Source organism: Phytophthora cinnamomi (assembly GCF_018691715.1).
Source record: "Phytophthora cinnamomi strain GKB4 chromosome Unknown Contig7, whole genome shotgun sequence".
NCBI lineage: Eukaryota > Oomycota > Peronosporomycetes > Peronosporales > Peronosporaceae > Phytophthora > Phytophthora cinnamomi.
The window spans coordinates 1,116,251-1,129,467 of record NW_027150940.1 but is presented as its reverse complement, the minus strand read 5'-3'; the positions used below and the strand labels follow the sequence as shown (position 1 = coordinate 1,129,467).

At 56.3% G+C, this 13,217-nt stretch overlaps 6 protein-coding genes across 6 annotated transcripts; 3 read left to right on the top strand and 3 right to left on the bottom strand.

The window, feature by feature from the left end:
- Window positions 1-665: 665 nt before the first annotated feature.
- On the bottom strand, window positions 666-3,415 carry IUM83_11138 (putative UDP-N-acetylglucosamine-peptide N-acetylglucosaminyltransferase; the record flags this gene model as incomplete). The annotated part of the gene is made up of 7 exons (XM_067935681.1): window positions 666-847; window positions 921-1,003; window positions 1,064-1,143; window positions 1,215-1,278; window positions 1,342-2,606; window positions 2,672-2,787; window positions 2,860-3,415. The coding sequence occupies 7 exons, from the start codon at window positions 3,413-3,415 to the stop codon at window positions 666-668; spliced, it is 2,346 nt and encodes a 781-aa protein (XP_067798916.1).
- A 149-nt stretch (window positions 3,416-3,564) lies between these two features.
- IUM83_11137 (NLRC3 protein) lies at window positions 3,565-5,093 on the top strand (the record flags this gene model as incomplete). The annotated part of the gene is made up of 3 exons (XM_067935680.1): window positions 3,565-4,803; window positions 4,867-4,891; window positions 4,975-5,093. The coding sequence occupies 3 exons, from the start codon at window positions 3,565-3,567 to the stop codon at window positions 5,091-5,093; spliced, it is 1,383 nt and encodes a 460-aa protein (XP_067798883.1).
- Window positions 5,094-6,044: 951 nt separating this feature from the next.
- On the top strand, window positions 6,045-7,508 carry IUM83_11136 (Fumarate hydratase, mitochondrial; the record flags this gene model as incomplete). Its single annotated transcript, XM_067935679.1, has 1 exon — window positions 6,045-7,508. One exon carries the CDS (start codon window positions 6,045-6,047, stop codon window positions 7,506-7,508), a length of 1,464 nt encoding a protein of 487 aa, XP_067798920.1.
- A 260-nt stretch (window positions 7,509-7,768) lies between these two features.
- IUM83_11135 (Binding-protein-dependent transport systems inner membrane component) lies at window positions 7,769-8,212 on the bottom strand (the record flags this gene model as incomplete). The annotated part of the gene is made up of 3 exons (XM_067935678.1): window positions 7,769-7,900; window positions 7,969-8,046; window positions 8,114-8,212. The coding sequence occupies 3 exons, from the start codon at window positions 8,210-8,212 to the stop codon at window positions 7,769-7,771; spliced, it is 309 nt and encodes a 102-aa protein (XP_067798919.1).
- A 244-nt stretch (window positions 8,213-8,456) lies between these two features.
- Window positions 8,457-10,259, top strand: IUM83_11134 (Annexin (Annexin) Family; the record flags this gene model as incomplete). Its single annotated transcript, XM_067935677.1, has 1 exon — window positions 8,457-10,259. The coding sequence occupies one exon, from the start codon at window positions 8,457-8,459 to the stop codon at window positions 10,257-10,259; it is 1,803 nt and encodes a 600-aa protein (XP_067798918.1).
- Window positions 10,260-11,200: 941 nt separating this feature from the next.
- IUM83_11133 (Annexin (Annexin) Family) lies at window positions 11,201-12,653 on the bottom strand (the record flags this gene model as incomplete). The annotated part of the gene is made up of 3 exons (XM_067935676.1): window positions 11,201-11,369; window positions 11,444-11,982; window positions 12,054-12,653. 3 exons carry the CDS (start codon window positions 12,651-12,653, stop codon window positions 11,201-11,203), a joined length of 1,308 nt encoding a protein of 435 aa, XP_067798922.1.
- Window positions 12,654-13,217: the final 564 nt, after the last annotated feature.

The window sequence follows — 13,217 nt, the reverse complement described above, 5'->3', positions numbered from 1 at the left end:
TGGTAACACGACAATAAATCCAGGTGGAAACTCTTCAACATCTACTGGAACACCGACGGGGGGGCGGTCACGTGGTGGACGGATCATGGATAACCCTCTTCAGCCGAAAGGTGCATTGAGAGCAGACAAACAGTCGCCACGACCAATGGCATCCGGGAGCACAGGAACGATGAACACGCCTATGCCTGTAGCATTAAGTCCAAATCATCCTGTCACCTTCAAACGGTATGCTTCGTCCACAGGTAACACCCGCGGACGGCCGCGCCAACCTGTGTCGTCTCCTACGGGTAATTCAAGTGGTGCCAATTCAATTAGCAATGGAAGTGACAAGTCTCATGCTGAACGTGCTCCGGCCCACGCTGGAGACTCGGAACGATTACCGGTAGCCCACCACAAACATTCAAGACGACGGTCCGATAACTTTGATGATGTAGCGGATTCAGCACACCATGGCACGAAAGCATCGCACGCAGGACTGGGCTCGCAGCAACTAGAGACCATAGGTAGGAAGCACCACACCCACGCAGAACCCCCACTAGCAAGCGAGTGAGTGCAACGAAAGGAGTTAAGACAAAAAACAGTCAGGATACCAACGTATAAGTTAAAGCTCACCCCATATTCGCTTACAATCACCACGTCACAGTTCGCCACCGTACAGTGAGCCCTCAAACCACTAAGTGAAAAGTACGGTTCGTGAGCAAGTACACGTCGTGCATTAGACGTTGGCTTGCTTCCAGATGCTCTGTGTGCTGCTTCGTGCGGAACAATGGCTGTTCGAACTCGACTTGGTCACTTCGAAGCCAGCGCTTCAATCGTAAGAGAACGGATGGAGTTGTTGCGAGATACACTATTCAAAACGCATGCGGCATAGTATCCCGTGAGACCGTTGGTTATAGCCCGAAATTCCGTTGATAGTGTACCTGCTAGATCCTCGTAGTCTTTGCGTGTAAATGCAACCAATTCTTGCATACCTAGATTTTCTAGTAATGAGGCCCCCACGCGACTGACAGATTGGGGGTTATTGTAGTGTACGGCATTCGACAACAAAACCGAAATGTCATACCTTGCAAAAGAGTCACCCGCTAGTGTTAAGACAGGGAGTCCAGCATAAAGCGCATCTGTCGCAGTGGAATGTGCGCCATACTACGTGAAGAGTGGACATTTCGTAACAGTGTCAAAGCAATACCCAAATTTTATGAAACCATTTGACTTACAATAAATGTGTCGAGGAATAGTCCTCCGGTGTGGTGGCGCTGAAGATGCTCAAGCTTTGGAGTTCTGCGTTGGTAACACGCTGTTAGAGTACAAGCTCCGTAATGTTGCGGTTCATTTTTGACTCACCTAGGCACGAAGCGAACTCTCCTGGTTGAAATGCCTTGTGCTTGGGCCTCCCTCCATAGGTTCTTCTTAATTTCACGACTCGTGACGGATTCAGTTACATCACCATCCAGTACGTGTCTTCCCGGGTCCAGCAATAGTAGCGAACTTCGAGGCACACGCCGCAGAATGGTCATCCATGTACTGAATACCGATGCCTCAAGTTTATCAATTTTGTTGAAATTCACGAACAAGAATCCATCGCCTTCGTTTTCCTTGTTGTCATTCTGCCATAAATCTGAACGACGATTTACCCCTTCAGACGAAGCAAGCACGTGGTCGTAGTAGTTTACCTGGTAAGAGTTAGGCATCACCACGAGTTTCTCTGTAAATGCCGCTGCTAACTCCTCAGGAGGCGCCACGTACTTGTCAACGATCACATAATCCACAAACGGTGCTCCAGAAGTTCCCGGGTACACCAAATAGTTAACCACGATTGGTGCGGGTCGAGCAGCCACAATTTGCATGCGACCTCTACGTGTGTGTCCTTGGGCATCCATTATAATGTGTATTTGCTCACTCCAGATTCGAGCCGCGCTTTCTTCGAAGGACACCGTGGACAAATCAACAAATTTGTCAACACTCTCAATCACTCGCTGGCGGAATGCGCTGCCATCATCTCGCCCGTATCCGAACGCTAGGACGTTCACCAAGTCCCGATCTCGTGTCGCTAATATGCCCTCCATCAAATGTGTTGTTGGGTGGTCCGAGTAGTCATATGATAGATATCCAACATTCAGTCTGGTTAACGGCTCCACAGGTTTGTCTTCTCGTGTATTTACTTCCAACGTAGTCGAAAGACTTTCGCATCGATCCCCGACGAGGTCAGCATTATATTTCTTCGAGAATTGAATGGCCAGCGCTTTCCTTTCTTTTGGTGATATCGCATGTAACAACGAGTCGAACGGTGTGAAGGCATACAGATTACCCACCGCTATCTGCAGATTGGTGACCATCGCCCACAGGGAATCAAACTCGTTTTCCGCGTTCTCCCACACGCAGGCACTCAGTTTGGCCCTCACCGTGTGCACCATGAGATGCATACGTGAAGTTTCAGCCGAAAACCTGTCTGCGAAGTACAGGTTTGGAGAAGTAGAGATTTCTTCGAGTGCGCGTTCATACCAACTCAAAGCGTTCACAATGTCTCTCGATACTTCGTAGGCTACTCCCACATTGCCCATTGCCATGATTCTGAGTTTTGCGGGTGCTGACGGTGAGTTAATCACGAGCTGCAGCGACAAATTAGCATCCATTGCTCGATTATCGCGCATTAAAAAAGAGAATAACAACGAACCAGATACTGAGGAATTGACTCGTTCACGTCGCCGTGCTGGTGATGAAGTGCGGCGATATTTATCCTAGCTTCCGCTTGGGTCGGTTCCAGTGCAAGAGCCTGATTGTACGCATCACCTGCCGCCAAAATCTTTACATCTATGTTAGTTATCACCTCTAGCATTTTCTAAGGAAACACTAGCGACGTACGCGCCTTGCCGAGATTCTCCAAAGTCACTCCAAAGTCGAAGTAGAACGCCGCAGAGCGTCCACTTGCACCCACCCGGTCGAACAGCTTTTCTGCCGTGGTAAAGTCCCCTCCATGGTGATATGCCAACGCCAACCGATGGGTCAATGCATCAACCTCGCTTTTGTCCTTCGTATGCATCTGCCGCTCTGCAGCGTGGAGAAACTCCAGCGCTTTGGGGATCTCGCGCATGTCCGTGTAAACCTCGCCGATCCTCTGCAGCACCTTGTAATCATCCGGAGTTTGGGCCAAAACCGCATCCAACATTTCCAATGCACGGTCGAACTGCCTTTGCCGCTGGAGTATCGACGCCATTCCCACAAGAACGAAGCGATCTCCCGGCTGCAGCGTCTCAATGTGCCGCAATACGTCCATGGTCGAGTCCAGATCGTCGGACCGCCACAATTTGTCCGCTGTTTGCCACAACTCATCAATAGTCGATGGGTTTGCATTGCCGAAGAAGCTCCAAGTCATAAGCAACAGCAACGCGGTGGCCCAGCGGCGACTTGACTCGGCCATGGTAGGATATCTCTTCAGCTTTTGACACGGTCTCCGCTAGGATCTTTTGTGTTCTAGAATAAGTGTGTACTAGATATTCAGTATTGCATTGATTAATTATTGTGGGACAGAGACTATGTTCGCGAAACGACACAGAAGTGCAGTGTACTATGGGTGGCACAGTGGAGGTGCAGGACAATGCCAAGTTGGACTCGACGTCGCTGGCTGAGCTCTTGCAGTGCGTGAACGAGGACTCGAGCGTCACCAAGTTGAGTTTGCATCGCTCTGGAGTGACCCCCAGTCTGGCAGTGCAACTCGCGGACTTTTTGGAGACCAACTCGACCCTCACGCACGTGGATCTGACCGGGAACCGACTGGGCGAGCATGGTGCGGCTTGCTTGGCCACGTCGTTGATGAAAAACAGTGCCGTCACTACGTTGGTACTGGCTGACTGCGGGTTGACGAGCGAGGCGTTGCCGGAGTGGGTCACCTTCTTCCAAGCTGGAACCAATACAACGCTGCGGTATCTCAATCTGGCTGGCAACCAGATCGACGACGACGGTGCTGAGGCTCTTGGTGCGATGCTACAGACTGCCAAGGCCCGGGATATGAACTTTGATCTCCGTGGTAATGAGCTGTCGACTCGAGGGCTGCAGGTGTTAGCGGATGCAATGAAAGGTTCGTGTCCGACCGCTGTCACTGCTATCCAAGTGGAGAACAACCAGGACGACGACGAACCGGATGCCTTACTTTACCGATCAAGGGTGGAATTCTACCTACGCAGGAACAAAGCTTCAATCGAGCGAGAGGTACTTCGTGAAACGATTGTGCAGATTGAAATGTCGTCGCTGCAGCTGGAGGTGTGTCATTTCAAGCACGTGGTGCTGACGATTGCCGAGGCGGATTCTCTTGGCGCTGCCCTGCGGTGCAACCACTCGATCACGGAGTTGAGACTTGAAGACAATGCCTTGCCTGAAGAGGGCACGCGCCGCATACTGCGTGCGCTTCGCACCAATCGCAGTGTGTGCAAATTAGCTCTTGTGGACAACAACATTGGTGACGGCGGGTTTCGTGCTTTGAGTGATCTGCTGCGAGTTCCAACGACCGCTATAAGGGATGTCATCGTTGCCAACCCAACACAATTAACTCCAGAGACCGGCCTTGAATCCATCGTGCCACGCACAGGAAGTGCGTTGCACTACACGTTGGCAAACTACGCTTTACTGACGTCCCTTTCGCTCGCGAACTGTGGATTGGGTGATCTCACGGTAAGCGTACTTGTGTCTGGTATCGCCTGGAGTGGACGAATTGAAGCGCTTGATCTTCAACGCAATAGCTTCGGCAATCGGATCGTTCACGCACTAGTACGCATGGTGCAGCGCTGCTTGAAACTGTATCGACTGGATCTGGTACGACTTTTTATTCTGTTGTTGAACACCACCGGTGGTTTTAACGCTGTACTTGTGTCTTAGTCTGGCAACGACTTCACTCTCGACGGTCTACTTCCTCTGCTTCCTGTAGTTTCGTCCCATCCGCAGCTCCGTGTGTTTCTTTTGGGTCGCTTTGATGGTTGTGCGCAGGATACAATGAACGAAATCGTCAAAGCAGTAGAGAAAAGTCAAACGATCGCACAAGTGGAGTTGGTGACGAGGAGCCGCCGGACCAGCACAAGAGAGCGGATTTCCAACCTCAATGCTGAGCTATGGGCAGCTCATAGCCATGATTTCGAGCGAGAGAGACAATCGCGCAAACAGCAACTGGAGATGCATACGTTACAGTGTCGTCGACGCGCCCTGGTGCATCAAAAGGCGAGGGAGGTGACGACTCAAGCAATTAGCCGGTGTAGTGATGGGGTTTGATTTACTCGAGATCCGTAGTTTTACCTTCCCCGCAGTACCGAGTCGCGAAGGCATGGATCCGCTGACGGCGGTCAATTTGTACATCACCAAAAGCACGAGATCGAACTCACGGGCGGATTCTTACACGGATTCAGCTCCACTTTGAAGCCTGCGATAGCGCCAACTTCGTTGCTGGCGCTGAGGTCCCGCAATTACGCGTGGTGCTACTGCCCAAGATCTTCCGTCGTGGCCAAGACCGCACCTTTGCATCCTGCACCGCCGAAACTGCGAGAGAAGGCGAGTTCCTTGGTTGCCCCTGGCCTGCTGCCGATCGGCCGTTCGTCTAGATCACCGCCGCCGACCTGCACTCGACCGTGTCCGTGCCTGGTGTCAACCAGCGCGCTGTAGAACTCCGGCAGCGCTACGATCTGCTGTCGTCGACAACATGTCGAGGATCAACTTCAATGCGGGATCCGCGCATAGCCCGTCCTCTGCTTCAGCTTTAACAAACCTGTGCATCCTTAATACCCCGTGCACCTCGCTGCCATCTGTTTTGCCGAGTCGAGCCAACCGCATCCAACCGCTCCCTGCGTCGTCGGCTGCATCGGACACGCGCCCCTTCCCTGGTCAAGATCTCTCTCGATGGGGAGCTCCAATTGGCTCGCGGCGGCACAATGCATTACGCCTTCAAGAGCTCAAAGCCGAGCCACACGCCCCCGTCACCCGTTGGAAGCTGCGGCCAGGATTCGTCCTCGCCCGAGCCTCCCCCCTCAGTCTCAATCACGTCGGACCCCAGCGATTCCCCGCCCGCCATGCTCTCCGCCGCCGTCGGCAAAGCCTCCTCCGCCACGCGCATGACCGTCAAGGCCGTGCGCGCCGCCAGCACCTTCCGCGTCGAGACGGACTCGATCGGCGAGGTCCAGGTGGACGACTCCAAGTACTGGGGCGCGCAGACGCAGCGCAGCCTCGAGAACTTCCCCATCGGCGGCGCGCGCGAGCGCATGCCCATGCCCGTGATCAAGGCCTTCGGCGTGGTCAAGAAGTGCGCGGCCAAGTACAACCTGGAGAAGGGCAAGCTGGACGCCGCCGTGGCCGAGAAGATCATCGCCGCGGCCGACGACGTGATCGCCGGCAAGCTGGACGACCACTTCCCCCTCGTGGTCTTCCAGACGGGCTCGGGCACGCAGTCCAACATGAACACGAACGAGGTCATCTCGAACCGCGCCATCGAGCTCGCGGGCGGCGTGCTGGGCAGCAAGACGCCCGTGCACCCGAACGACCACGTCAACATGGGCCAGTCGTCCAACGACTCGTTCCCCACGGCCATGCACATCGCCGCCGTGCAGGAGATCCACCGCGTGCTGCTGCCCGGCCTGCACAAGCTGCACGACGCGCTGGACGCCAAGGTCCACGAGTTCGACGACATCATCAAGATCGGCCGCACGCACACGCAGGACGCCACGCCGCTCACGCTTGGCCAGGAGTTCTCGGGCTACCGCGAGCAGATCGCGCTCTCCATCCAGCGCGTCGAGCGCGTGCTGCCCAACCTGTGCAAGCTCGCGCTGGGCGGCACGGCCGTCGGCACCGGCCTCAACACGTCCAAGGGCTACGACGCCGAGATCGCCAAGATCATCGCCGACGAGACCAAGCTGCCCTTCGTCACGGCGCCCAACAAGTTCGAGGCGCTGGCGGCCCACGACGCCGTCGTGGAGGCCAGCGGCGCCATGAACACCATCGCCTGCTCGCTCATGAAGATCGCCAACGACATCCGCTTCCTCGGCTCGGGCCCGCGCAGCGGCCTGGGCGAGCTCACGCTGCCCGCCAACGAGCCCGGCTCGTCCATCATGCCCGGCAAGGTGAACCCCACGCAGTGCGAGGCCATCACCATGGTGTGCGCGCAGGTCATGGGCAACCACGTGGCCGTGACCGTGGGCGGCTCCAACGGCCACTTCGAGCTCAACGTGTTCAAGCCCGTGATGATCAGCAACCTGCTGTCCTCGATCCGCCTCATCGGCGACAGCTGCAGCGCCTTCACGGACAACTGCGTCGTGGGCATCGAGGCGAACCGCGAGAAGATCGACCAGCTCATGAAGAACTCGCTCATGCTCGTGACCGCGCTGAACCCGCACATCGGCTACGACAAGGCGTCCAAGGTCGCCAAGAAGGCCCACCAGGACGGCGCCACGCTGCGCGAGACCGTCATTGCGCTGGGCTACCTGACTGGCGAGGAGTTCGACCGCTTCGTGCGCCCCGAGGAGATGGTGGGCCCCAACTAAGCCCCTTGGTCTCTCTCCTCGGCCGCTAAAACAGCCAGGACGCGCCGAGCGTGCTGCAAACTGACGGGCATCCTCTCCATCTCGCAACGTGTTGACGTATGTAGTTGCTTCGACCGTCCGACCCAGTGCCGCTTGTGTAAGAACAGGAAAAAAAAAACAAATAAACAAAACAAACAAACTGCAGACTACACTCCATCAACTGGTTCTTGCTCTATCGAATCTGCTGAGGGATCACAAAATACAGCGACTGCGGTCGACCTCTAGAGCTCTGTCCGCTGCGCCTCGGGCGTGGCTACAGCCGTGACGGTCGGCACCGACGGCGTCGTCCTCCTGCGGTCGCTGGAGCTCTGCATCTCATAAATTGCGGCCTGGAAGGGCAGGTACAGCGCGTTCTGGCGACAAAGCGACACACTCAGCCCCGTACCACCAGCGTCCAATGCTGCTGCGATCGGCCACTCACCAACTGCCGCTCGGCCGTGCCCAGCTCCTTGGACAGCTCCACAGTCTGGCGGTTGAGCTTGGCCAGCACCTGATTGAACTGCACCATTATCTGCGTCAGAATGGGTCCACACGTCGACCTATTTCCGGCCTCAGCTCACTCGCACCTGCTGCATGGCGGAGGCGACGCTGCCCAGGGCCTCCAGCAGTCGCAGCTCCTCTTCCGCCGCGTCCTCGCCCTCCATCCAGCGCTCGCTCTCGTCCATTATTGCTGCAACTGCACCAGCCCTTTCCACGCGCCTAAAAAAAGGTGGTCCCGACTAAAATCGCACAAACCCTTGCTTTCTCATTGGTCCAAACCCCTCTCCCCTCTCTCTCATTGGCGGAAAACCAAAATAATCAGATGCTTTTCACGCTGGTCCGTCACAAAATCTTCCCATTCCATTCCCGCATTTGACCGACCACCAAGAGCTCCGACCTCCGACTCGACAGCTACAGCCACAGCCAGCGATGTGGATGCAGAAGTCCGTGGGCGGCGCCTCGAGCTTCTCGTCCGGCGGCAACTTCCACGACCGCAACCGCTTCGGCTCCCCGTACGGCCAGGGCGGCTCCTACGGCGGCAACGGCGGCAGCTCCGCCGCGCACGACGCCGGCGACTGGAAGAGCAAGATCCTCGAGAGCGGCCAGTGGCTGGGCGGCAAGGTCATCGAGTACGGCGGCAAGCTGGCGCGCGGACCCAACGCGGACGCCATCCCGGAGCACTACGCGCAGCAGATGCCGCGCAACGACGGCCGCGCCAACTGGATGGCGGACATCCGCAGCTCCTCGTCGTCCTATGCGGGCGGCGGCGGCTACAACGCCAGCTACAGCGGCGGCGGCGGCGGCTACCAGAACGACTTCGCCACGGAGAGGCCCAAGGCCTACTCGGACTATGCGAGCAACCCGTCCAGGGGCTTCGAGCCCAAGAGTCTCAGCTCGGCGGAGCACCACCAGCATCACGGGAAGAGCCGCCATGCCAAGAAGAAGAGCGACGCCAAGAAGAGCAAGAAGGGCGGCAAGAAGAGCAAGAGGAAGCAGCAGAGCGAGAGCGAGGAGAGCGAGAGCGAGGCCGAGTCCGAGCAGGAGCTGTCCATCTCCGAGTCGTCGGAGACGGAGTCGGCGGACGAACGCCGCCACCACAAGAGCAAGGCCAAGGGCAAGAAGAAGGCCAAGGCGCCCAAGAAGCACGCGGGCTTCTACTCCGAGGAGAGCGAGAGCGACGAGGAGGACAGGAAGAAAAAGGCGGCGAACTACGCCTTCTCCTTCGACCCGGCCAAGCTGCCGCCGCCGCCGGCTGAAGGAGAGAAGGAGACGTCGAAGAAGGCGAAGGCGAAGAAGAGCAAGAAGGACAAGGCGGGCAAGAAGTCGCGCACGCGGCGGCAGTCGGTGGCGTCGACCGACGACGAGTCGGTCTCGGAAGAGGAGAGCTCTCGCAAGGCCAAGAAGCGCGGGAGCAAGAAGGCCGCGGCCGCGGCTGCCAGCGCTGCGAGCGTGGATTTGCTCGGCGTGGACCTGGATGTCCAGCCGGTGACGCAGCAGGCTAGTGCCGGCCTGCCTGCCCAGGAAGTGCAGCCTTCGATCTTCGATGCGCCGCAGAGCCAAAATCCTTTGCAGGATCTGGCGGGTCTGAGCTTCGCACCTGCTCCCGTCCAAGCTCCTGTCCCTGTGCAGCAGTCCGTATTCGACGCTCCTGCTTCTAATGTGGCGGCTCCGTCGCAGCAGCAGCAAGCGGATGCGTTCCGAACGAATCTCTTGCCGGAGAATAACATCGTAGACTTCGACTCACTTGCGAGTGAGAAGAAGAAGAGCCTATCCGCGAACCCGGAGGAGAAGCGGACACTGAACGACATGCAGAAGGCGCGCGGCGCCGACCAGCCTACGCCCGTGATGGCCATGCCGATGCAGGGACAGCAGCAGATGCAACCGAACATGTCCGGCGGCATGATGCAGCTGAGTATGAACATGAACCAGCTCCAGATCACGGAAGGCGCCACGGGCATGCAGCAGCAGATGTACCCCAACATGCAGATGCAGCAGATGCCCATGCAGGGCATGAGCCAGCCGCCGATGCAGTCTCAAATGATGATGATGCAGCCGCAGATGAGCATGATGGCGCAGCCTCAGATGATGAACATGCAAATGATGCAGCAGCAGCAGTTCGCACAGGGCGGCGCGTCCATGGGGCAGCCGACAGGAGCGCAGCAGACCCCGCAGGGCATGATGAGCGGAGCCTCTTCCTCCAGTAGCTCAGATCCGTTCCGCCAGCTCCCGTAACAGTGATCATGACGTGGGATGAAAAGCCAAGTTGACCAGCTACAGATGTGCGTCTTGTCATTTGAGTTCCATGAACATGTTGTCCATTCCTACTCTTAACTAGAACTACTGTGCGTTTAAGCATGTCCTTGGCGTTCCATGGTCCAAGCAAATTGCTGCAAGAACTCCACCTAATAGCCCCAGGCGTTCGCTTTCTGCCGAACCTCTCGACGCGCTCTCCGCGTACTCGGTTAACCTCCCGGCCAGCCTTTGGCAATTCAGCGTCCGAGAACACCGGGCAGCGTGGGAAGCGTCCGTCGAGAGCACTCTCCACCCAACCAGAAGAGGTCTTGAGCACCTGTCGGCCAACATGCAGCCTGCACTGCAGGGTATGACTGAATATTGATTAATTAACTGTGGCATGTCTGGAGCGTTTCATGGTCCGAGCAAATTGCAGCAAGAACTCCACACAATATCTCCAGAGGGTTCGCTATCTGCCGGCTTGGCCCGAGGCGCTCCCCTCCATGCCCAGGATCCACACAAGGGGTCGCTTTTCAGCAACTTCCTGGTACACCCAGACACCGAGGCGAGCCTTCCTCGGCAGAACTCTACGCCCAACCAGGGGCGCCCTCAGAGAAGGCGCAAGAGGCATCAAGTCCCAGCCGGCTACGCTATCTACGTGTATACATACAGGCATGCGCGTATGCGTTTCGGTGCTTCGCGATGAAAATGACGCAACTGACGCTGTGAATCTCTTGGATCTGGGCGGGGGCGTGCTGACCAGTCGTTCCCGTATATCAGTTGCTGATGTGTATCACATTATGGAGGCTGGCCTAATTGGTACAACAATCGGACGCAAAGATACGTTCATGTTTTGATACAGGCTATCACTTTTGCTGTTCCTGTGGTAGTCACTTGAACGACTTTGAGAGGGGATCTTGCGGAATGGCTACATCCTACTCTTATGTGACGTTGAGGTCGTGCAGCAGCGTCTGCGTGTGCAGATACGAGTTGTACAGCGCGCTTTCGTCGTCGGCTTCGACACAGGCGACGTAGAGCTCCCGAAGGAAGGCAGCGTACTGAACTTCGTCGGCCTGTTTCACCAACTGGCTGATGAGCTTGGCCATGAACCTGCGTGCATGTCCAGCATCCAACACGCATCAGCCTTCCTAGAACCCCTCGGCAATATCAACAGCGGCACTTACACAGCGATCCGGGTATCGCAGGCTTGCAGGAACGGCGTCAAGGCTGCCAGACCTCCGGCATGGGCAAGTGCGGCGTCGTTATCCGCCAATATGTCCATGAGGATTAGCGCCGTGCACGCTGCAACGTCACCGACCAAAGTCTTCTCCACTCCACAGCACACTCGACGGCATTCAATGGATTTGTGGTTGTCGGAATGTTCGTGCAGCACTTTCAACACGTGCAGGAAAAACGCAGTGTCCATCTGCCGCAGGAGAACTTTATCCAGTGCTACTTCTCCGTTCAGCACCCTTGCCGCCAACGAGTCCGACCAGGCGAGCCGGTTGTAAGTTTCTTCCAGTTGATTGTCGATGGCAACAGAAGACATCGAAGAGTCTCGTTGTTGCCATCGCTTGTCGATGTATGACAGCTCGCACTGGCAAATGTCCAGGATGAGTAGCATCACGGGGATCAGCACACCCGGCTCGCTCTCTTCATGATCGAGGAGCACGCGCAAGCACGTGTTGATTTCTTCAATCGTCGTTTCTTCCGCTTTCCCTGACTGCATGCAGCATGCAAGCGCTCACATCAGCCATCAATTGTCATTTACACCCACAGTCGAGTCAAACTTACGCTGAGTTGCAGCTTTCGTCGCACAAACAGCTCCAACACCCTGGCAAACGATTCACGAAGTGCAGGAGCTGTTGTAGGAGACGCCAACTCCCAGAATTTGGCTTGAGCAGCCAGTCCGATCTCTCCTCCCTCGTCGTAGCAGAATGTTTCCTCAAGCTCTTCTCCAGCGGGGGTACTTTGAGCGACAGATCCAGGCTTGGGGCGAACTAAAACTGCTTCGGGCTGCTTGCGAACCGATCCGGTAGTTGTGGTTGCCTTGCTGTCATACGACGTGAAAACGTCATCATCCTGTCCGTAGGTTAGAAGCTCTGCCAGCCATCGCTCGCCACGGTAACGCTCCACAGCGCGATTCGAGAGCACTTGCTTTGACACTTGCTCGAGCACTTCATCCGAGATGCTTCCGTTGCTGTGGCTTTTGGCCACCTTCACAGCTTTGTCGAGGCCTGGATTCACGCCGAAGTACGTGTCAATTTGCGTGAGCAACCGGAACTGGTTCACGAACGCATTAAGCTGCTTCTCTGACACTAACGTGCAGCTAGGAGCCATCTGCTTGACGACCCGGGCGCTGGAAATGTATGGCGACAACAAAGCCTGCCGCATGCCAGTTGACGGGTCTTCCCACTCCACAAACGTGCGCCATATTTGATCGAGACCTGCAGTACTGATTCCTTCTCGGCTTCCGGTACGTCGGAGCTGTTCGCAAACTAAATCCACAAGAACCATGCACGCCAAACGCTGCAAGCGAGCGACGGGAGTGGTGTAGAAATGGTAAAGCAGCAATTCGAGGCTGACATATTGCTCCACCGCTGCGAGGGGCAGTCCGCAGTTCCAAACTGTGTGATCCTTGGTCGGCTGTTGCCACTCTGGACCGACCGATTTCCCGGCAGGAACAATTTTATACGCGTACATCGTCGCGATAACGAGCTCCATCGCCTTGCACTGAAGCTCGGAATCCAAAGAGCCCCGATTGCTAGCTTCAGCGACCAAGAAGAGAAGAGTGTGCTCATCTAACGACCTCAGCCGATCGGAAGAGTATCTCCCGTTCGCCTTCTTGACGTAAAATTCCAAGCACCCGACAGCTCGCTCGACCCAGTCTGGACCAGGACGCCGTTTACCTTGAACACTGTGTACTGGTTCGGCTCCTAGAGTTGTCGTTGTCACCAC